The sequence below is a fragment of the Rhineura floridana genome, chromosome 1 (assembly GCF_030035675.1).
Source record: "Rhineura floridana isolate rRhiFlo1 chromosome 1, rRhiFlo1.hap2, whole genome shotgun sequence".
Lineage (NCBI taxonomy): Eukaryota > Metazoa > Chordata > Lepidosauria > Squamata > Rhineuridae > Rhineura > Rhineura floridana.
In genome coordinates this window covers 270,635,317-270,660,439 of record NC_084480.1, presented here as the reverse complement: position 1 = coordinate 270,660,439, position 25,123 = coordinate 270,635,317, and the positions used below count along the sequence as shown (strand labels likewise).

Here is a 25,123-nt window from a genome sequence, read left to right as displayed (position 1 = left end):
CAGAAGACAGGTCTGAATTTCTTACCAAGCCCTTGGGAGCAAAAAATAAATTTAAGACAAATCATTCTGATGATGAATGAGCCAAGTCAAATCATTTTATTTGGCTGATAACCAGGTACAATCCCAATTTTATCCCTCATCCACTCCCAAGACTATTTAGGAAAATATGCCAGAATTGATTTTTCTTCTTAAACATAATTATACAAAATGGGTTTCATTGTTCTGCTGCAAGGGTGTCCCCTGACAAGATAGATTAAAATAGGAAGACTTAGGGAAGAGCTAACAAACAAAGTATTTGGCTTAAACCATGCCTAGTTTCGCCATCGTTCTCCATCTGTCTTTTAACATTACATTTGTTCGATGATTGAAGTCATAATGTTGAAGAATTTGAGTCCAGTTTCCTACTCCAAACTTCTGTACACCATTTTTCAATTTCTGGTCTTCTTCCCAACGCCATTGCTTTAGAAAAAGCAGATTGTGATGCTCAGATATGTGTAACACTTCAAAATGTTCTACAGCTTAGCTAACAAGAGTTGTGGAAGGACTGAAGGAGTTAAGTCTTCTGCATAATTGCATCTTGCAAAAATGTAGCATTTTAGGAATTGCCCCCACTACTGGCAAGGTCAAGAAATTCAATGAATGAAAACTGCCCTAAGATATGAGACCTGTTTTGATGGAAAGCTTGTCTAGAAATTATTTAAAGTTTCAAACCTAATTTTTAAAAAAAAAATGTTTATCAGTCTAATGGCCATCTGTAGCATGACAAAGGGTTATATTGTAAATTTAATTAATTAAACAAATAATATTTAACCATTTCCTACTCAGAGTAAACCAACTGAAATTAATGAACCTAACTTTGGCATGTCTGTTAACTTCAATGGATCTAGACGTCAAGACTTTTCTCTTCCTACAGGCTTTGGGACCTGAAGGTCTTAAGGACAGGGCTTGAAGTGGGTGCTGTACTGTCATTGTTTTATCTGCATGGATATTTAAACTGAGTTTGCAGTATTTAAAATGTTGTTAAATGGTTTTAATATTTCAATAGTTTAATTATATTTAAATGCAGATTTTTGTATGTTCTTAATTATGTGTACTTTTTATCTGGAAGCTGCCTTGAGTTCCAGTTTGGAAAAAGGGTGGGGTATAAATAAAGATCATCATCATCATCTGAGTAGGATTAGTACTGAATACCATCCTGAGTTTCCTAAACCAGATTTTTAAATGGCAAAAACTCATTTTAGATCAAAATAAGTATCCTGCTACCAATCAAGAAGGACACAGTAATCACTTGCAAACTGTCAAATGACTTTCTGAATTAATATTTTGAGCTGCAAAATTATAAAAATCAAGATACAGTTTCATACATGCAAGTTAACTGAAAATACTGCCGTAGGAAACAAACTACTGCTATTACATTCATTTTGCCTATGGGAGAATTGAACAATGGCAACATCAAACAATGTAACCACTCAGAGTTGTAAAAAGTCAAGAGCCTTCTGAACGTTCAGTGTTCTTTCATGCAGAATCTTCTAGAAAAAATCTATTACTATTGAGAGGAGATTTAACATGCTTTAAAATGTGTGTGCACATACACATACATTTTGAACTCAGCTTTTTGCCACAGGCAAAAGAAAAGTGTGCATTAAATGTTCTAGGGAGCTGTATGGCAGTAAGTCTGACGTATACTGTGTTGCATAGGAGGAGAAGCCGAACTATGAAACCTGGGGAAAATGGACCATTGGTCTCACCTGAAGGGTGATTTTCCTATGAGTACGGACATCACAGCGGGTGTTAGCTCCACCTATTGTGCGAAGGCAAGAATGTCTTTGAAGTCAAGACTAGGGGCGTCAGGCCCCTCCCACTCTCCAGTTCATTCGCAGCGAGTCTAAGGAGAAATATCTAAAGATACAAGAACAAGGCCAACTGGCCTGGCAGCAGGAAAATAACACAATAGTACCATGCATAGTAACATGACTGCAACATAGCGGTATAACAGAACTAGAAGTCTTGACTTCACTCTTAAATTTAAATATAATAGCGTAACAGTAATATATAACACATTAAAAATATATATAGTCATCCTCCAACTGGGAGGGTCGTGATGTCTGTACTCATAGGAAAATCACCCTTCAGGTGAGACCAATGGTCCATTTTCCCTATGAGTCCAGCCATCACAGCGGGATGTACCACAGCAGCCCATACAGGGAGGGACCACCCACGTGTTAATCCTTATTAAGAACCTGTTGCAACACTCGTCTGCCGAAAGAAGCATCAGCAGAGGCATAACGATCAATTTTATAATGCCTTATAAACGAGTGTGGGGTAGACCAGACTGCAGCCCTACAAATATCGGCAACAGGAGCATTAGTGGCAAAAGCAGCCGAAGTGGCAGCTGACCTGGTAGAATGAGCAGTTATACTAGCTGGAACTGACAGCTTCAGGGACTCATATGCTAAAGTAATACATGCCCTTAACCAACGAGATAAGGTAGAATTGGATACTTTATGTCCCATAGACCTTGGATGAAAGGATACAAACAGAGACTCTGTTCTTCGAATCTCTTGGGTCCTAGACAGGTATGTCTTGAGAGCCCTCCGAACATCCAACGAACGCCAAGCCTTCTCGAGCGGATGGGTAGGATTCGGGCAAAAGGAAGGTAAAACAATGTCCTTGGTTGCAATGAAAAACTGAATCGACCTTGGGACGGAAGGAAGGATCAGTCTTCAGCACAACAGAGTCCTTATGGAAGACGCAGAGGTGTCGAGCAGAAGACAATGCGCCCAACTCCGAAACGCGTCTGGCAGATGTGATTGCGATCAGAAACAAGACCTTGAAGGACAGCATACGTAGGGGCACAGACCTGATGGGTTCAAACGGAGGGCGTTGCAAAGCCTGCAGAACCTTCGGCAAACTCCATGAAGGGAACCGATGGACAACAGGCGGAGAGCGTAGAGCGACTCCCCTCAAAAAGCGTTTGATGAACGGATGTGAGGAAATATGATCTCCAGGAAAGGACACTGAGAGAATGGACGACAGAGTGGACGCATGTCGACGTAGAGTGTTGGGTCGAAGTCCCATCATAAAGCCGCTATGAAGAAATTGCAGCACCTGATGCACAGTGGCTTGGGATGGATCATGGTGGTGGGACTGACACCACTTGGAGAAAGCCACCCAGGTATGTTGATAAATACGAGTGGTAGATGGTCTTCTCGAGGCCAAAATAATATCAATCACTGCATCAGACAGTCCAGCTGACCTCAAATGTCCCCGTTCAAACGCCACGCTGTTAGATTGAGCCAAGTAGGGTCCTGATGCAGTACTGGACCCTGGGATAGAAGGTCTGGCCTGACTGGAAGTGTCCAAGGATCCATCATTGACATTGCCAGAAGATCTGAAAACCACGGTCGGCGTAGCCAAAATGGTGCTATCAGAACCAGCTGTGCCCTCTCGGTTCGCGCCTTCCTCAAGGTTTTGGCTAACAATGGTATGGGCGGAAAGGCGTACAGTAGACCGTCTGGCCACGGTGTTGTCAGAGCATCCACTGCTTCTGCTGTTGAGTCCAGGTATCGGGCAAAGTACCTGGGAAGCTGGCAATTGCGACTGGAAGCAAACAGGTCGACTGAGAGGGCGCCAAACCGACATTGGAGACGATGGAAAATGGCTGGATGACGTTTCCATTCTCCCGGAAATACCTGTTGTCTGCTGAGCCAGTCTGCTGTCACATTCCAAATCCCTCTGAGATGTTCTGCTTTCAGGGATTGTAGATGTTGTTCTGCCTAGACAAAAATGAGGGAGGCTAAGTCCTGCAGGGGACGAGACCTGGTGCCCCCTTGTCTGTTCAAATGTGATTTTACACACGTGTTGTCTGTTCGAATGAGCACATGGTCCAAAGGGAACAGAGACTGAAAATGACGTAGAGCTAAGTGGACAGCCTTTAGCTCCAGCCAGTTGATGCTTTGAGTTTGGTCCGCGGTGGACCAAACCCCCTGAACGTACTGGGAGTTGCAGTGGGCTCCCCAACCGATGAGGCTGGCATCTGTGGTTACAACGGTTCTGCAGGGTTCTCTGAACGACGTGCCCTTGGAGAGGTGTTGAACCTTGGTCCACCAGCGGAAGGAGAGGCGCAGTGCGGGGCTCAAACGAACTTTGCGATGGTTGGTGCTGGCAATGTCCTGTTGAAACGGCAACAGAGTCCATTGAAGGTGTCGAGTGTGTGCTCGAGCCCATGGCACAATGTGGATGGTAGAAATGAACATCCCGAGCGTTCTGGCAAGAAGCATGACGTCTGCGGATGTTTGTTGCATCAGGGACCTTGCGATGTTTGTGATGGCAGTGATGCGATCTGGAGCCAAGAAGACCATTGCCTGCAGGGTGTCCAACATTGCCCCTAGATGTAGTAGGCGTTGGGTTGGTTGGAGATGGCTTTTGTCGAAGTTGACAAGCCAGCCGTAGGCCTGCGAAACATTGAGGGTGATCATTAAGTGATGATGAGCCAGCTCCTCAGACTTGGCCCGTATTAACAGATCATCCAGATATGGGTAGATATGAACCCCTTGGGTCCGGAGGTAAGCCACTAGGATGAGTAGCACCTTGGTAAACACTCTTGGAGCAGAGGACAGGCCGAATGGCATCACTCTATATTGAAAGTGCTGGTGGCCAAAAGCAAACCGAAGAAACTTCCTGTGAGCTATACAAATGGGCACATGGAGATACGCTTCCTTAAGGTCGATAGAAACCAGGAAGTCTCCTTCATGCAGACTCTCCGTAATGGAATGGAGTGAGTCCATTTTGAACCTGCGATATGTTACAAAACGGTTGACAAACTTGAGGTCCAATACCGCCCTCCATGATAAATCTCGTTTTGGGACAGCAAATAAGAGGGAGTACACCCCTTCCAACCTCTCAGTTGTGGGAACTGGCTCTATCGCCGCTATGTCCAAGAGGTGGTGGATAGCTGTCTGCATGATGTTGTGCCTGGCTGGTGCCCTTGGGCAAGGGGACGGATGGAATCTGTCTGATGGGGTTGCCCAGAACTCTATGGCATAGCCATAACTGAAAAGGTCCCTGATCCAGGAGACCGTAGTAAGGCGCAGCCATCGATCTCCAAAATTAAGTAATCTGCCACCTATGGGGAGGGCGTTAATACTACTTGCGTAGGCGAGGGCCTCCCTTATATGAGGACGATGAGTTGCCCCTGCGCCCTTGGTACTGACCTCTGCCCTGGAAGCGTTGGTTCCAGGAGCCCCTGAATGCGTTGGGATCATAGGATCTGAAGTCGCGGCCTCGTCCTCCTGGGCGCTTTCCTCGAAAGGGCTGGTTAGAACGGAAGGAAGGAAATCGCCTGAAGGGCCTGTGGCCGCTGTTCTTGACTGTGGCCAGAACCGGTTTGTGGGCGTCTTTTGGATCAACCAGCACTGCCTTTAGAGCTTCCTCGCCGAAGAGTAGAGATCCGGAGTAAGGAGCCCTGGACAGATTCAATCTGGCCGCTGAATCAGCTTGCCAGTGGTGAAGCCAGAGGGTGCGATGAGCGACTATTTGAGCCGTCATGGCTCGTGCCCCTAACTGAGTGGCATCCAAAGTGGCATCGGCCACAAAAGCTGCTGTCTTACGCAATTTCAATAGTGCTCTTCTGAGGGCGACAGGATCAGGGTTAGCGTCCTCTAGAAGGTCATCCAGCCACATCATAGATGCTCTGGAGAAGATGGAGGCTGAAGCGGAGGCACGCATGGCTAGGGCAGTGGCCTCGTGATTCTTGCGGAGGGCAAAGTCTATTCGTCGCTCAGTAGTGTCTTTTAGGTGGGATTCCTCTTGCCTGGGCAAAAGAGATCGTGAAACGAGGCGAGCGATTGGTTCATCTATGCCAGGGACATCTAACTTGGTGGCAAAGTCTGGGGCTAGGGCGTAAAGTCTGTCAGCCAGGTTCTTGAAGCGTCGAGCTTTGAGTGGATGGGCCCATTCTTCAGAGGCTAATTTGGCAATTGGGTCCGGCACCGGGATGTAGTGTTCAGTAGGTGCAGGGGATTTGAGGACCTTGGCCCCTTTGATAGCTGGGGCGGACGAAGTTGAAGGCGCAGTCTGGAGACCAAGAGTATTAACTACCCTGCGTGCCAGGGGCTGATAGTCTGAGGCATTAAACAAGCGATATGATGTATCCTCCTCTTGATCTGAATAGTCGCTCCAGTCATCTCCTTCAACGTGGTCATTGAAGGTTGACTCCTCCGCATACGAGGCTTCGTCAATACATCTGCCTCTGGCTACATCAAAGGGGTTAGGTGAACAGGAAGGGTGAGTTTCATGACACGCACGATGTTCCATGTTGAGTTGAGGTATGGCAGGAACTTGTGGTAGTGACTGCATTTGGGTAAAAAATGCCAGCATGGCTTGAAGTTGGGAGAGGAAATCAGGAGACAGCTGCAGCCCGGATGTGGCAGATGTATGTGCCTGAGGAGCTATTGGAACAGATGTTTGGGGCGGTAAATCGGAGGAAGGTTCGTTTGTCAAATACTGAGCGGGAAAGCCAACAAATTCTTCCTCGTCAGAGAAAGCAGCAGGGGAATGGAGAATATCGCTTATGTGTGCCTGAGGTGCTGTGGTGGTGGTTGGCACAGAGACGTAACGTGGGCGCTTTGGTTTGCTATGGCTGGAAAGATGTTTTGTCTTAGCCAGGGCTTTGGCGTGTCTGGTCTTAGTCGTGTTAGAATGTTGTGGCTTGGCTGTTTGTGGCATGCCTGGCTGATCTGGCACCATATGGGTTGATTGCGGCATGCCTGGCTGTTCTGCCATCTTATATTAACTTGGGTACAATACACTGCCACGGAGGGGGCAGGATGTAAAGACCCGAACTGGCTCAGCGTACGACCACGGAGGGGGTAGAATACACTGGCAGATGGCGGAGTGCACTGCCACAGAGGGGGCAGGATGCACCAAGGTATTAGCGTTAATATGTTATAGGCTGTATTTAGACTTAGCACACTCAGATTAGTGCTGTAGGCTGGGTTTCAGGCGTGGTACACGGCCCCAGAGGGGGCAGGATATACCAATATAAATCAGATTTAGTACAAGTCAGCCACTAAGATTAAAGCTCCAGCCTTGATAATACAATCCAGCCACTAGGATTAAAGCTCCAGCCTTGATAATACCATTCAGCCACTAGGATTAAAGCTCCAGCCTTGATAATACAATCCAGCCACTAGGATTAAAGCTTCAGCCTTCATAATAAAATCCAGCCACTAGGATTGGAGCTCCAGCCTTGATAATATAATCCAGCCACTAGGATTACAGCCACAGTAAATTTGTGTGCAAGTCAGCCCTGTGTAAGTCTGTTTGCAGCACCACAGTAAATTTGTGTGCAAGTCAGCCCTGTGTAAGTCTGTTTGCAGCACGTATATAACACACATACGGATAGATAGCCTGCAGGGAAGGTATCCGATGGTTAATAAAGGGTAACAAAAAAGGCGGGAATTTTGAATTCAAAAAATGGCGCCCGGAAAAAAGGGCGGGAAAAAACGATAAAAAAAGGCGGAGAGAGAAGGAGCAATGGCGGCCGTCTGGGGACGAAGTGGGGGGAAGGGCTGTCCAGCACAGACTAGCAGGGGAAGCCGCGGGGCCGATAACCGCACTAGCGGCTCCAGAAAACCCCCCAAAAGAAAGTGCAGATAGAAGCCTGTGAGGGATAAGGCAGCAGGAGGCAAGCCGCTGCCGGCGCCGGGAACAGGGCTAGCCGCGGCGAAACTAACGTGCCGAGAAAAGCCTGTGAGGCAGAACCCTGGTAGGTTAAAAAAGGTTGCGGAGGGAGCCGCAGGCTCCCGCCTCGGAGAGAACGGCAGCCACGGTCTCTTCAAGGGCTCCACAGAGCGCGACTTGAGTAAAAGCAGAACCGCTATGGGAGAGAAAAGGCTGCGATATCCCGAAGCTCAAAACGGCCAAAAAACACAGAACACCGCAGCCGCGGTCTCTGTGGGGGTCGCCAGACAAGCAGGAGAGAGAACGAAAATAAAATGTTAAAGCCAAATCAGGGAGAACCGCAGCCGCGGTCTTTGAGGGAAAAAACCTCTAACAAGCAACAGAGGTAAGTGAAAGTAGGGAAAGAAGGACTGGGAAGACACACAAGCGATGCTGGGTTCGCACCCAGTTAAAACAAATAAACAAATACAAAAACAACTTAGCTAAATGCTACGCGATAGGATCTCAATGGTAAGTTTTCCAATCTTGTTCGTACGAAGGCAAGAATGAACTGGAGAGTGGGAGGGGCCTGACGCCCCTAGTCTTGACTTCAAAGACATTCTTGCCTTCGCACGATAGGTGGAGCTAACACCCGCTATGATGGCCGGACTCATAGGGAAAACAGGAAACCTCATTCCATTTTACTTTTAAAACGTTCTGCCACCTTCATCAGGGTGGCAATAGCCACAGATGCAATAGTGCAGGCGGAGAATAGAAAGTGAAGGAGAAATGAGCAATGAAGAGAAGGTAGCACTGGCAGGCCTCAGCAGCTGCCTAGTGATGCTATCAGGCTTGGGGCTATCCACAGCAATTTGTGGAAAGAAGCAGGAATTGATCTAACTATCCAGAACCCTGGAATACGTTTGAACAGCAGAATTTTAATTATTATGTATCACCAAAGAAAACACATTTTTGTTGGTTTGAGGATAGTAGGCATGTATGAAATATAGCTCAGATAGACTGAAATTAGATTGTTTTTACTTATGTTTTACTCATTTTACATCAATCACATTTTAGAACCTTTCCCATTCATACCTGTCTCTTATGACCTGTTGACCGAAATTCACTATCTTGCTCGCCATTTTCCATGTTCTGCAGCACTTTCTTACCTAATTCAAGTAACAAAAGTATTATTTTGAACATTTTCACTATAGTGCATTATTACTGGCCTAATACTCAGGAATTTGCTAAGTATGATTTATTGCAAACCAGTCAAAGATTTCATTAGCAGCTGAACTGTAGCATTTAAACCAACAACACCTGGGTGTCTTGAGTAGGTACAAGTGGAACATCTCCATGCAACACTTTGAAAAGGGACTCGTATCCTGGTAGGATTTAAAATTCAGAATTGCATGGAAACTGGTCCCAAGTAAAACCCATAGCCACCAGAACTGTTGTAATTTTTTTTTAAATGGATATGGCTCATAAACCTTTATGATTCAGAAAAGAAAAATCTTTTCTTAGCCAATACTTCTGCATATTTTATCTGGAACCAAAGGAGATTGTGTACCTAATGAAATTATTTTTTTCCATTTTTAATAGCAGTTATGTTCACAATTCTATGCCTGTGTGCACATTTATGCTACTTCTATAGGATAGTATGTACAGCTGCAGTAGAAACCTGATTACATGTCATTGCTGCAGTAAGCAGCAAGATTTGTAGATACATCCCAAGTATTGTGAGTACTACTTCTAGATAGCATATATTTACTTAATACACTCCCTAAAATTAAACTCCAGCTTTTTAAAATATAAGAATTGCCTAGTTTCTCTTTACGTCTGCTTTCTATCTACCAAGGAATTTGTGTGTTCTGCCTAAGGATGGAGTCAGATCCTTTATTTTAAATAATGAATGTTTCTTGGTCCCAGCAACTGTTGGAGCAGTCCTAGGTGCAACCTGAAACCTGCACAATACCTAGTAGAGCCTAATCTTCTCCCAGAATCCATTTTAAGACTGACGACCTCGCCTCAGTTGTTCATGCTCTAGTGACCTCTAGACTGGATTACTGTAATGCACTCTACGTGGGGCTGCCCTTGAAGACGGTTCGGAAGCTGCAGCTAGTGCAAAACGCAGCAGCCAGACTGTTGACGAGGACCAATCGGTCCTCGCATATTACACCTGTTCTGGCCCGCTTGCACTGGTTGCCGATTTGTTTCCGGGCCAGATTCAAGGTGCTGGTATTGACCTATAAAGCCTTACACGGTGTGGGCCCGCAATACCTGATGGAACGCCTCTCCCGCTATGAACCTACCCGTGCACTTCGTTCGACATCTAAGGCCCTCCTCCGAGTACCGACTCATCGAGAAGCTCAGAGGGTAATGACAAGATCCAGGGCCTTTTCGGTGGTGGCCCCTGAATTGTGGAACAGTCTCCCCGAGGAGGTACGCCTGGCGCCTACGTTGTTATCCTTTTGGCGCCAGGCTAAAACCTTCCTATTCTCCCAGGCATTTTAATGCATTTTATATATTTTAATGTTTTAGTTATCTCAATACTGTTTAGTGTTATTATGTATCTGTATTTTATATCTAGTGATTTTTGTTGATTTATTGTATTATTGTATGTTGTACACCGCCCAGGGAGCCATTGGCTATGGGCGGTTTATAAATGAAATTAAATAAATAAATAAATAAACGCAGATCCATGTATCAACCAGACAGCTTTTTGCCTCCCCCCCCTCCTTTAACATCAAGCTTGAAGAATAGTCATGGAAAATCTGAAGATTTGTTCACTAGTTTATGACTCAGATATTTTAGATTCTTGATAAATTATTTTTAGAGAATAGTTGAAAGGCAAGGTTTTCTTTTCTGTGTGATAGATCAAGACGTTCATTTCTATGCCAGATAGTGGCATGGATCCACCTAGCCTTCTGTGAAAACAAGGGCAACTTCCATCCACAAAAAGCTTTTGATCCAGCTGAGGATTCTGTTGGTGAAGGGAGGGAGAAGCAGTTATTTTGTTAGTTTCCCCCTCCTTTCCCCATGTAGCTCCTCAGAAGGGACTCTCCAACCCTTTGGAGCAGACTTTCAGAGGGCACAAAGGGGAACTGAAAATGTAGCTCCCATCCCTTCTGCCAGTGGGAGAATCCCCCAAGTGAAGTCCTGCTTGGGAAATTCCCACTGGCGCAAAATGTTGGGATCCAAGCCATTATCTTTTCATATCCAATTAATTGGTTTAGCCATACTCTTCATGATTTAAAATCATATAAACTCATAAAAGCTTGTTACTAAATATAGTTTAAGGCTGTGATCCAGGTAATCCTATACAGTATTTAAGTAGCTTTCTTGTGTTTTTTACAGCAATATTTTAATTATCCACCAAAGTTAAAATGGAGTTCATATACACAGAAAGGATTGCAACACTTACTTGGAAGAGCACTTCCTTTTCTAATTTTCATTCTTGGAGAAGAGTATAGTTGCCCTGGATCCACAAATGCTCGACTAGTTAAGGAACAAGATTGTTTGTATGATCTATAATGGAACAAAACATACAAACATTTCAAACCTTACTATTTTAGAATTCATACCACAAAATGTTTTCCCTTTGTACTTTGCCACCAATGGCTTTCCTTGGCTGGACTGAGTTTATACTACTTTGCTATTACTTTGGAGAAGATAGAGGACAACATTTAAGAACAAAACCAAGTTAAGTTTGGTATCATAAGTGGTTGAATACACTCCTCTTGCAGATTTATTATCTGGGGCCTCCTGAACATAGGCAACGATAAAGTGGATGCCCAAAGAATATTTTGCTTTATATCAATAGCTTTGAAAATCTGTCCTTCCTGTTCATTTCTCCCAGCTATGCAGAATGCATAGTGTTGGACCTGAGTCCTTGGAAACAACATGGGAAATTCCTGAAATAGACCAGGCTAGAGGTGAATGGGTGCAGGAAAAGTGAGTAGCAGGCAGTCTTCAAAATATATTGAGGATGGTGATGGTAAGGTACTGGAAAAAGTTGGAAGCAGCAGCAGTGGGCTAGATAAAAATTCTTTCAAAGACATGCTGGGGCCTATGAAAATATGGAGCTTTCAAACTCAAAATTCCTACCCATATGCAACACAGAATCGGAAAATCAGATATTTACTTCCATTAGCACCATAGTCATATTGTGGGATTGTGCATGTGCCCTTCTATATGATGAATTCAGCTGAAATATAAATATTGTCTTATAGAAGTTTACTTATACCAAAGAGAATTCTGATATTTGGGGAGATATGGTGATAGATTTTCTAAATACAGGCTAAAAGGTTGATAGAGTACTTTTTGAACAGGAAGGACAGATTTTCAAAGCTATTGTGCATCTGTGAGGTACCTCCCATTTGCAACTCACAGCAGCACCCATTGGTTGAACAAGAAAAAGTTCCTCTCAGAGTACTGTTCTGTCTCTTTGTATACAGTTGTATTTATTTATTTAAAATATTTCTATCCCACCCTTCTACCCTATAATAGGGCACTCAGGGCAGCTTACAAAAATAAAATCAAACACATACATAATTCTAAACAATAAAATCACAAAAACATTAAAATTAAAATACCTAAAATACAATACACACACACACACACATATATATATAGGGAGTCGTACTAAAGGGGACTACAAGGGTAAAATTTAACGTAGAAGGCATAAAATCATAAAATCAGTGTCATGCTCCACCTTCAGTCCCTCCCAAAGGCTCTCCGGAACAAGATAGTTTTCAGAAGTGTCTGGAAAACCATCAGGGAGGGAGCAGAGTGGACTTCTTGGGGTAGGGTGTTCCAAAGCTTGGCGGCCACAGCTGAAAAAGCTCTCTCCCGCATGCCTGTCAGTCTAATGTCTTTCACTCCAGGCACACAGAGGAGAGCAGAGGCAGATGATCTTAAATCCCGGGCAGGTACATATGGACGTAAGCAGTCCCTCAGGTACATTGGTCCAAGGCCATTTAGGGCTTTAAAGGTCAGAACCAGCACTTTGAATTGGGCCCGGAAGCAAATTGGGAGCCAGTGGAGTCGATAAAGCACAGGGGTGATATGCTCCCTGTGTCGTATACATAAACATGCACACATGCAGTGAAATGTAGATGTGATATAGAAAACCTAACATCTCAGTAGACAGCTAATGAGATTTTCTAACTTATGTCTCTATTTGCTGGACTTCATTGGGATAAAAACATGAAATGTAAACTTGAGTTAAGGAAGAAATTGTTTCACAAAAAACAAGAGACTGAATCTTCAGGAATAAATCCATGTAAATCCCCACCAGCACCTATACTACCCATGTTATAATAAAGCTGTAGCAACAAGAACCATGCTTCAATAGGCACTTTACAGTGGTACTAACCTTTGTGTAGTTTCTAAGTAGTTTTCTTTGTTTGCTTCAGTTACACTGTCACATTGTAAGTGAACCATTATTTTTTCTGAACATCTAGCTTCTACCTCTTTTGTAGCTTCCTGTAAAACAGAGCAGTAATGCCATCTTAAACTACCAAAATCTTAAAAGTAATGCATTACTCTTTGAAATACTACATACATTACCGCAACGTTTATTTTTCTTTTGGTAATACTATAACTTTAAGAACAGGCTTCAGTAACTAATAAGTTCACTTATTTACAGCTTAAGTGGCAACTAAACTACACATTAATCAGAATTTTTCAAATCAGGATTATATTTTGCTTTGTTTTTGAATGAATGTAAGCCTTTTTTAGTATTTTGTTTAATTTTGTATAAAGTGAATATTCATGTGAACAGATATTTTATTTAATATTTATTTTATTAAGTTTATATCCCGCCCTTTCTCCCAGTAGGAGCCTGGGGCGGCATTTTCCTTGCTTCAACATACCTTCATTAGAAAATTATTAGATTCTTCACTCAAGAAAGTACTGATGTAAGATTTGATTCTCTTAGTCAAAAGATTAAAACTGAAACACTGGAGAAATGGATGATACGGATCTTTCTGTTTTGTTATTGCAGCCAGCTTCATTCGCAAAGGCTAAATGAAAAATATTCAAAAGATAAGATAAATGTTAACAGTTAAGCTACAGCATCCTACTAATTACATATACTTTTATAAACAGCTGGAATGCACTAGCTCTGCCTTTCACAGGCCAAAATTCAAGAAGTTCAATACAGGTAAAGTTCAGTCCATGTATTATCCCAGTACAGGTCAGATCATTGTTGTGCAAGTTACCCATCTTTTCTCTAGGATTTTAGATCTAGAAGAATCTTTTGTTTTATAGACTTGTTGTGTAGGAGAAACTTTCAATAATTCTCCCCGTATTTCCAGATGTTTGTGGAATATGGAGTATATAAAGACCATTAAAACAGCAGTGGCTAGCTTCTTCAGCTTGCAGAACTTGATTCTCCTTAGCTAAGGTCCTCGATGACTAGCAGCTTGGATTGGGAAAGTCTGGTAGCCTATCTTGGACGGGGAGAGGAAAGGTTTCTTTGCTTGCTATGAAATGTGCCTCATTGTGGAGTTTTGCAGGAAACACCAGTGAGAACCCTACACTCATACCCTGGAGTTCCAAGAATATCCCAATGACACTACTGCGGTTCAAAGTGTGTTTAGCAAAGTGTGTGACTCAAGTCACATGTCACTATCTTAACTGTGAAAAAGAAATTTTTAACTGTGTTCTCTTTCTAAGATAGTTTGTTGACCCTTCTCTCTCTCCCTCACATAACATGCTCTTCTATCTATATATATCCCCCTTGGCACTCTTAATTTTTTTACCCGTCCCACAGCTTTCTCCCACTTTCCACACACACCCTTTTCTTCACTATGTTGCTACTCTATTTCTGCCCATTCTCTTTTCACTTCTTCGCCAAGTTCAGCAGCAAAGCACATAAAGCTTTTATTTTTCCAGGAGCTCATACCAATGAAGGGCTCTTGGGCACAGGTAGGCCATGTAGTATGGCTGGTTGCAACATGCTGAAAAAACTGCCTGAGTCTGAGGAAGGAATAACAATGGAGGCCTTCTCTCATGGCCTCCCACTTCCAATACGCTTGGGTGGGCCTTAGAGATAGCTGCAAGCAATTGGCTATTGGATTTGGAATTCTCCCAGGCAGATGCAATCAACAAGAGGCGTACAGTCAGACTGCAGACCTTATATTGTGAAAGTCTGGCTTAACAGGACAGTACTAGCAATAAATTCCTGGAGATTTTTACTGTATGGATAAGCTTTTAGTGTCTGCATAGATTATACATTGGCTAAACTCACAAGGGTACAATCTGCAATTGGGCAAAATTGTGGTCCTCTGGATGTTGTTGAACTACAATTCTCACTATCCTTGTTTATCAGCCATGCTGCCTGGGGCTGATAAGAGCTGGGGCTGATGAGCACTGGGAGGCCAACAATATCTAGAAGGCCACACATTAGCTACCTGTGTACTATGGCATTAGTGCTTATAGTGTCAGTATTCCCCATAAGTAAACTTCACAGGAAAGAGACAAGCTCCTAAACAGCTAAGTAATTTCTGACTTTTCTAATTAATTTTAACTGATTTTATCATCTTTTGTAACCTTACTGTACACTGCTTAGAAATGATAACATTAAGTGGTATATAACCTGCTGAAATAAACAAACAATAACTTGGTAAATTTGCATATTGCTCATTTAGGTGGATTTGATACTTTATCTCAGAAGGCTCATTTGGTCTAGAACAAACTATGTGGAGTAATCAAGCCTCTGGGCGTACAAATAATGGACAAAATTCAATATTACCTCACTTGAGAGAGATTCTGGAAATATTCTTTCTAGGACTTTTGTAGACTCCTTAAAGTATCCTTTTTCCATAAACACAGCTATAGCCTACAAAAAAAATACAGATGTTTTCCAACTAATACATTCTAGGCTGATTATGGGAGCAAAGCTACTTGTGTAAATTAATGTTATGACCAATCTTTGTTAATAGTCTTTCCTAAGACTCAGTCCTATGGCATGAATGTCTTGCTTTGACTGGTCAGTGACAGTCTGTGAAGAAGTTAGAAGAGGTGGTGTTCTGACTTACATGCCTGGCAGATTCAATCAAATGAGGCTGCACTCATCTACAAACAGACCTGAATCTGAATTAAGCACTTGATGTCTTCAAGAAGCTTATCTTGTTTGCTTTGTGCTTTTAGAAATGAAGTCCAAATCGACAGAGCAATTTCCAGTGGTGAAGATCTTTGGTCATCCTCAAAGTGAGAATCTTAAGAGGAAATAAATTGAGAAGAGCAAACAGTATAATATTTCATAGAGTAAAACACACAAAAATACACTAAAATTTACCAATCAACATACAGGAAATCAACTCCTTCCTTTGTTATTGTCTGTAGTACCCTGTTTTTGGTTGATAAAACAAGCTGATCAAGAGGGGCACCTTCTGTAAGGGCTATAGATACACACAGATTATATATATATACATATATATATATATATATATATATATAATTTTTAGCATATCAGGATATGTTACATATACAACAGCTATATATATATAACCATGTGGTGCCAATGTGTCCACAGAGTAAATCCAAAAGTTCTCCCTTTTAGTCAATGCTGCTGGCATCTCTATCGCTGTAATGGAAATACACATGGCCTGAACCTGGAGGACAGTACCACCACTACTTAGCTTCTGCAAATGAAGCCCCTCTGAGCATTCCATCCTCAAAGCTCTATAACTGCCACCTTGGTAACAGCATTTGTATATATAAACGGTGACAAAAGGTTCCAAATTGTAAATCAAAATAGTCCAAAACATCAGCATTTAAAACATTAGAACAGCAGCAAATATTTGCTAAAAGCTCTACATTATTCAAATGCAGACCAAAATACTGTACATGTGTCTAAGGATCTTCTAAAATAAAGGTCATAATTTGTCATTGGGGAGGTTATTCCAGAGATACAGGCCAACACAAGAGGTCCGACTCCTGATTTGCAGTAACCACAGCTTGGAAAAGTTACTTTTTTTGAACTACAACTCCCATCAGCCTCAGCCAGCATGGCCACTGGATTGGGCTGATGGGAGTTGTAGTTCAAAAAAGTAACTTTTCCAAGCTCTGGCAGTAACTTAGTACAGCATTTTCACCATTAGCTCACAGAGTTGTTGTGAAGATAAAATCGGGAGAGGGAGAACCATGTTTGTACACCACCTTGAGCTCCTTGGAGGAAAAGTGGGATATAAAATTAATAAATAAGGAAAGCCATGATAATACCAAGTGCAAGTTTAACTGCTAGAATACCACTTGGGCTATTCTATTAAACCCACCACTCTAGCAAATTGCTTGCATCCAGTCTTCCCATTTGGGCTCTTTATCACTTGTAGGGAAAGGCTGCACAAGGAAGTATTGTCAGAGAATACTGCTTCTGGGCATGAATATTGTCACTGCAGATACCCAACCAAAGAGTACAAATCACGTGCACCACAAAGTGGAAATTAACTGCTGCTGTCAAGCCAGGAAAGCAGTTGTGCATTTGGGATTTACTGTAGATTCAAAGCATCATGACTTCAAGAACCAGAGGGAAAAAAAGAAGCTGCACATTCTTCTTACTACCCTAAGAAATAATAGCAGCACAAAATGGAACATAAGCCAAAAACCTCTTCTTACTGCCTTGAGATTGTTATGGAGGATTAATTTAAAAAATTTCATCTGTGTTTTGAGATTGGAGGTATTCATTATAAACATTACTCAGAAGCTACTGTGTACTACTCAATCTCATTGACTGAAGACCAATGTATCATGATCATTGCCACCTTGAGCTCCTTCTGGGAGGAAAGGCAGGATATATATAAATATATATATGAATGAATGAATGAATGAATGCAGTAACATTATATCAGCTTGCATACTGTTTTGGACCATAATACCAGCCTGGCAACTAGTCACTTTGGGAGATAGTTGCTTGCCTCTCCATCTTCTACTACTTGACTTACTGCTGGGAACTCAAAAGCAAGAGCAGCAGTCTATCCTTGCACTCATTTTTCCTGTAAAAGAATTATCACCCATCCTCATTTCTACTGAACACAAAAGCCCAAGACAGCAGTCAGCATGTCACCACTACACCATGCTGTGGTTAAATCTCTGTTACTCCTTAAGACACAAAGAGGGAGCATCACACTGAGGCAAGCAGTGACCGCCAGTGTCACCTTTCTCTCTTTAGCCATGCTGCTTAACTTCCTTCATTTTCTACCTCTTTAGGGATAGTAGATTGAGAGCTAGTAGAAGTGCAGTCTACTCAGTTCTGTTCTAGGTTGAACACAGTTCTGGAGGTGGGGAGGCGACAGGGTCACTGAGCCACAACACACAGTCTGTAGAGACAGCATATCATTTTTGGCTACTCAGGTGTTTGCCTAGGGGCACCTGCTAATAGTCCCTGGCAAGTTCCAAGACTAACACGTATACAATATAAAATGCTATCTGATGCTACCTCAGGACCAAAACATTCATTATGCTCGGCTGTCACAGCGCATTATAGCACAAGGCTGTTATGTCAGAGAACAGTACACTGTTGAAGACACCTTTATTCATTATTTGTGAAATATCTCTACTCTTTTTGTTCTACTGCTAATGGAACACAGGTTCCTTTGCACTTAAATAGCCTAAAACAATGTATTGCCTAATACAATAGTTGAATTCTTTGCTAAGGAAACAAAATGTTTTAGATCTTATACCTCTTGTCAAGAACTGCTACCAGTTCACACCAGGACTCAGTTGCCAAGCCCAGGGCAATTGATCCTGGCCAGACACAACCTGTACCTCCCTTACCAGGGCTGAGTAAACCACAACAACCCTGCAAGGTTGGTAGACTGCCACCACCCTTTAAACCTGCTCACCCACTCTGGGCCAAAGGAAAACCCAAAGTGCCAGAAATAGACCTGCCAAGGATTCCAAAGGACAAGAGCCAAGGATGCACTCCTTGTCCTGGAGCCTTCAGGCGAAATACCCAGATATACGGTAGTCTGTGGCTAATTGGCCAAGGTGCTGGATTCAGAGCCAATTTTCCCCTGAAATGAACACACACTTGTAAATAAGAGGTAGCTTTATTAAAATAAAATATAAGTGCAAAAAGGGTAGCAGCAAAATAGTTCCTTAAACCGAACACCCCCAAGGGCTAGGTAAAATACAGAGAGAGTTCAAATAAAAAATAAAAACAACAAAGCTGTCTAGCCTAATCTATACTCGCACAAGATTGGTAAACCAGCAAAGTAACATCACGGTTCCACGTCTCCCCAGAGATATATAGCCTGGATAGCAGATGGAAGATGGAACCCCAACATCAGGTAGCACCAAAGAACACTGGGGAACAAAAACCTAAGCTCTTGGTTCTATTCTTATGGGAAAAAGTCCAGCAACAGCCAGGAATTAATTAGCCAATCAGGGCGCTTTCTGATGATGAAATCTTCTGGAGCTGTCACGCCTAGCAGTCACACACGTCTCCAGCCTTCCCAGGCCTGTGGCCTTGAAGTACCAGTCTCGGCTGATAAGCAGGTGTTCTTGCTTACTACTTAATTGAGTTCAGGTGTGAGAACTGACAGGCAAGATGTTCCCCCCCACAATTCCTTGCCACAAAACTATTTTAGAAACCATGTGTTCTTCACACCTCTCTCTACATTTAAGAGTTCTACAGATATGGTTGCCAGATCCTTGTCAGTGAGCATGAATCACTTCCTGGTAATTGCATTTGTGGATGAGCAGGATGTCACTGACCCAGTCATCTCATGATAGGTAGGAGAAATAAGTCTTTTGCAAGAGGATTCATGGCACAACCTCTCATTTTGCACATGGTAACAACATACTCTTTGCTCCTGAGCATCTCCACAGCCAGCATAAAGGCAGAATAATGCATCCCAGGGGAAGAGCAGAGTCCTTCTCTAAGTCTGTGCCAAAATTTGGGCATGGTCAACAGCAACAAGAGTCTCTTCTTGTTCTTAACCTTCACCTTGACCTACACTTTGTACAAAGGGTCACAAATAAGAGGTGTCTATCAAGACCAAACAGAATTATTAGACCCCATTCACGTTTGTTCTTTCTTATTTGAGCTTCTCCCTTTTCAACCACGGCCACATCTACACCAAACATTTATTCCACATTAAACAGCCATGTCTTCCCCCAAAGAATCCTGGGAAGGGTAGTTTGTGAAGGGTGCTGAGTGTTAGAAGACTCCTATTCCCCTGACAGAGCTCTAATGGCCAGAGTGGTTTAACAATCAGCGCCTTTTCCCAGAGAATTCAGGGAACTGGAGCTGTGTGATAGGAATACCAGTCTCCTAACAACTCTCTTTTTTTTTTTTCAATAATTTTTATTCAGATTTTCATAAAACATACAAGACAAAATCATAAAACATTCAAAGACAAAAAACAAAATCAAAAATAGTTAAACAAAAAGAAAAAAAGAAAAAAAAAACAAAAGTAAAAAATAAAGAGTAAAATATTGACTTCCCATTTGTCAAAGATCAAATCAGTTATAAGTCTATAATATATAACAATCCTGTCTCTTAAGTCATATTATAAAATCACTTTCCTCCAGTAGTTATCTTACTTAATCATCAAATCTCATAAACATTACTCCATTCTTTCCACAAAAAGTCAAAGAGAGGTTTCAATTCTTTAAGAAATATATCTATCAATTTTTTTTTCCAGATAAGCATATCGATTAATCCATCTCATTACTAATTATGATAATCTTATTGTCATAACCATAGTCAAAATAAACATTTCAATTAATCCATCACATCAGAATCTGTTAGGTTCAATAATTTCAGTAGCCATTGTTCTATTATCTCTATTAGTTCCATTTTCCATCTTCCATCTTCAGTAGTCTTGTTAAGTCCAGTAATTTCAATATCCAATCTTCCATTATCAGTATTCCATAATAATCTTGCTGTCAAAGCCATAGTCATATAGTAAGAGTCTGATGGGAATTACCTCTATCCCAATTATTTTCTTGCCATCCATTCTGAATAGGTTGCTGAAATACTGCTGTAAAATCATATCTCTGTTCTTTTTTTCAAAATGCACTGGGTCATCTCTTAAAAGTTTTTCCATTGTCACATGGCTGCAGTTAATTCCATAGATTTTCTCTATATTGGGCTCCATCACATCATTCCAGTCCAGAAGATTATCCATGCCATTGATAACTTTATCTCTAGAATCTTCATTCATTTCTTCAGAGATAACATTGAGTTCCAAACAATAGATTTTATTTCTAAAGTCCATAGACTCCAAATCTTGTTCCTGTTCCACGTTGGTTCCAATCTCCGGGATCTCCTCTCTCACAGGGACCCCTATTCCAGTCTCCAGGGTCTCCTCTCTCACAGGAACCCCTGTTCCAATCTCCGGGGTCTCCTCTCTCACAGGGACCCCTTCCAGGGTCACCTCTCTCACAGGGACCCTTATATCTTTAATCTCCTGCTTCATTTTACTCAATTCAATTTTCGTTATCTCAATCTCATCCATTATTTTCTGAAACATAGTTATTTCCAGATTTTCAGCCACTTTCTTAATTGCCATTTTAAAAGAAAAATATAGGAAAACCACTTCTTATTTCAGCAACAATTGGGTTAATACTCCAAACTTGGTGACATCACAGTATAAACAGTGCAGACAGCCTTATCTCTCCAATAGTTAAGTAAACAAAATGCAGTTCCCAGGATCGAAACAATTAATGGCAATCGTCAAGAAACAGATTCGTCAAAATAAAATAGACCAAAAAGAGAGTAGTCTCAAAACAGTATAATATTTTTCAAAATAAAAATCTGGAATAGAAATCCCTCTTCTGTGTATATCTTTAGAATGCAAATCCAGGACAGCTTTTTGCAACAAAAACAGAGATAAGCTATTAATTAGTGCGTAGCAGAGAGAAGTTATGGCTCCCCAGTGAGATGTCAAAAACTGATCAATCTGGCAAATCTCTTTTAAACAGCAACAATTTAAGTCAAGTAAAAGAAAAATATAGAAAGAAGGGTGCTTGCCTGTTAGTGCGTTCTCTCTTAGAAGATAAGATGAACGTTCGCTTTAACAGATAGAGCTTGCTGTTGAAAATCCGTCCCACCTTCGTCGGCTGGACCTCGTCCCATAAATTAATGAGATCTGGTCGTCCCAACAAAAATAGGCTTTGAGGTTAATCTCTTCGTTTCTCCCTACCCGGGAGAAGTTTAATCAGTCAAAAAAAAAAGAAAAAACTGACTGATATATCTGAATAAGCTTCTTTTGAGGCAGGAGCCCGTCTCAAAAGCAGGCACAGGCTAAGTCACCCTTCCCGGAAGTCTCAGTCTCCTAACAACTCTCAGCACCCTTCACAAACTACACTTCCCAGGATTCTTTGTGGGAAGCCACGACTGTTAAATGTGGAATAAATGTGTGGTGTGGATGTGGTCGACATGTCAATGTTTAGACTGTAAGCTCCTCAGGGCAGGGACCTTTTGTTGCTTTGTTATGCCACACAGTGAAGCACCATGTGCGCTGCTAGCACTAAGCAATAAGCCTCATTTAATTAAACTGTATATAACAAAAAAGTTGCAATGGAAGCTAAAGAAATTCAGCAAAATATTTTACCAACTGATTTTCCTTCTGCAACATATGCCAACAGCTGACAAAGGCACACTGTTTTCACTTGATGAGTCTCTGTTCTGCGTAGCCCTTTGATAACAGCTGAAAAAATAAAGAGCAGACATGAGTAGATGAATTTTGTTCCTACAGTGCCACTGTGTGGTTATCAATATCAGGAACCTTATCTGTGATCTTATTCATAGTTACTTGAAACTAAGCTGTGTTGAAATCAATGGCACTAGCTTCCAAATAAATCAATTTAAGACTGGTGCATTCAGGATGAACTTTTATTTAGTGGCTTGCACGAATGCCTTTCTCAAAAACGCACAATCTGCCAATGAAATGTGCCACTTTTACATGCATTCCCTTTTAAATAATAATACGCTTTAGAGTTATCAGACCACAGATGGAGCCAGAGATCAGGAGATTTTCACGACAACTGCAGTAATATAGCTGAGTTTCAGGATGCCTTCAGGTTGAACGGTGGTCACATTCATACCCAGTTTCCCCAACGTGACAGCCTGAGGCTAAATCCTATATGCTTTGGGCTCCTTTTGGAAGGAAGGGCAGAATATAAATTTCAAAAACAAATAAACTTTGTTTCAGAAATCATCAATGCTGCACACAGTAACAAATAAGTATAATTGTTCAAAAGTTTGGTACCACATTTTTAGAGTTCATTAATGACCTAACTATGTCATCTCAGGTAGAACATACTAATCTGCAGAAATAAGCAACACTAATTGCCAAGGTTAAGCCGAGGAGAAAGATGTGGTTTCTCCATTGTATAGAGAGATAGCTATGAGGCCTAAAGTATTGTTTCGCACACCCTAATCTCTGAGCAATACACACACCCTTAGCACAAGATGGAAGGGCTCACAGTATTAATGCTCCAACAGATCTTGCTTCCACATTAGGTTTCTAGAGGAGTTCCCAGACATAGCTTTGGATTCAGCACAGAGAGAAAGTCAAGCGTCTTTGTCCTTTCCCAGCTCTGGACCAGACTAAAAACACAAAGGCTACCTCCTGGCCCTAGCAAGGTGAGAGGGGATACGAAAGAACATCATCAGCCAGTTGTTCCTATGGCAACACATCAGTTTTTGCCAAAGTCTTTAGACATGTAACCAGGGTATTTGGCCAGACCCATTACCTTAACAAAGATACTGTTTTGACCAGCTTAGCGGGTTCCTTCCACTACAGATCCCAACCTTACCAAACAGCAGTATATAGTTATGTAGATTGGAAGCCATGGCCATGCAGCACTTTTCATAAAACAATATGTTCAGTCTGTGCTGCATTATCCAAATGATTTTTTTTTGCCATCAAGTGTTGTTAGCGATGTTCAACAAGTAAGAACAGAATATGGATTTAAAGCAGTTACCAGGTGAAGAATTGTCAAGACAAAGCATTCTCCTATAGGTGCCTCCATTTTTTACTGGAAGGTGGAATGTAACCAGGGTGCCATAATGAGCTGAGTGTTTTTCAGCAGGGATACACAAATTAAGAACTTATCTCAGCCCCAATGCTCACTGGGTGGCAACTGTCCTGTTGCTATTTCTCAGTTTAACCTTTCATACAGTTAAGAGGATAAAATGGGGAAACCCTAGGTACAGTTAAAATTGTGTCTTGAGCTCAGGTTAACAATAAAGAATCTTTTCTGTTACAAGAAATTCCCCAGAAGCTAGACCTTGCTGCTCTCTAAGGAAATAAGGGTTTCAGGATGCAAGAAGTTTCAAGTATTATTATATACTGCCATTGATGTGTTGACTGCACTTATAACATGGTCCAATAACCGCATCTTTAAAGTATGAATTAGATAATAAGAAAAGGTTACTGTCTTCTTTTGGCAGAGTTGCTACACTTTTAACACTCTTGAGAGTCTTACCACTGTCAGTTTTATTCACCAGCTTTTTGACCGTAATTTTACTGCATCGTTGCATCTATTTCATTGCATGCTTTTTGTTGTGAAGGGCACCACATACAATTTTCAAAATAAAAAGAAACGGCAGCAATACTATCACTGCTATATTTCTATGGAAGAAAAAAGTTGTACCTGTCAGGTTGACAATGAAAGCTGTTAAAACACAGGGATACCGCAAGAGGAAAAAAAATAGAAAGACAGCATTCATGCTGTCTTTGCAGTCGCTATTTTCTATCATCGTTCCCACCAAACTAATTTGCTTTTATATATTGTCCTTGTTCCCTGGCGTTTTAACAGCGAGTTCTGGCTTCTGGGGAATTTCTTGTAACGGAATCGATTATTATTGCACAGAAATTTGCAGGCGAGGATTCTGTCGGCCTGAAGAGGACAGACGCTTCACTCTGTATGTGTACATTTATATCTCTCTGGGCTAGTAGTGGCAGAGAAGGGACAGCACTGTAAACAAGGTGGCAACTCTGGCATTACCAGCTTTCTTTGCCAAGTATCGCGACAGCGGCTATAGTCACTCACTCAGTGCCAGGTCTCGGCTACTCTCGAAGTCTCTCCAGTTGCCCTCACAAAAATGGTGGCACAGACTGCGGCAAGCGAAATCCAGCATCCAGCCAGTGGCGACTTTCTCCACCTCAGGGAAAGATACCGGCGAGCCATGGCGGACTGAACCACCCTCAACCGAATCAGCCGTCGCGGGACTCGACCGTCGAGGGAAAGAAGCTGGGCTAGAAACCGTTAAACTAGCCTCGGCTTCCATTTTCAAATCTCGTGCATTCACAGGAAAAGCTCCACCCCCTTCCCCACCGTCTAAGGTTTAACGGCGAAGCAAGTCCAACAGCCCAGTGGCGTTCATCATTCCCTGACGTCATCTGCCCCATTCTGGCCACGCCTTCTCCCCGAATTGTCAATGTTTCTTTCATAGAGAAAGAAAAAAGAAGTCTACACAGTTATCACTTCCGAGCTC

General features: G+C 42.1%; 1 protein-coding gene across 2 annotated transcripts; it reads right to left on the bottom strand.

Annotated features, from left to right (window-relative positions):
* Positions 1-81: 81 nt before the first annotated feature.
* Positions 82-25,055, bottom strand: TERF1 (telomeric repeat binding factor 1). Of its 2 annotated transcripts, none has more exons than XM_061601313.1 (9): positions 24,679-25,055; positions 22,233-22,328; positions 15,757-15,887; positions 15,422-15,508; positions 13,539-13,688; positions 13,040-13,149; positions 11,087-11,190; positions 8,758-8,831; positions 82-459 (listed from the first exon to the last, which is right to left on the bottom strand). In XM_061601313.1, exons 1-9 carry the CDS (start codon positions 24,914-24,916, stop codon positions 301-303), a joined length of 1,149 nt encoding a protein of 382 aa, XP_061457297.1. In that variant the 5' UTR covers positions 24,917-25,055; the 3' UTR covers positions 82-300. The 2 variants fall into 2 exon arrangements, with proteins under 2 accessions (XP_061457297.1, XP_061457307.1); XM_061601323.1 differs by lacking the exon at positions 24,679-25,055 and adding an exon at positions 24,280-24,622.
* Positions 25,056-25,123: the final 68 nt, after the last annotated feature.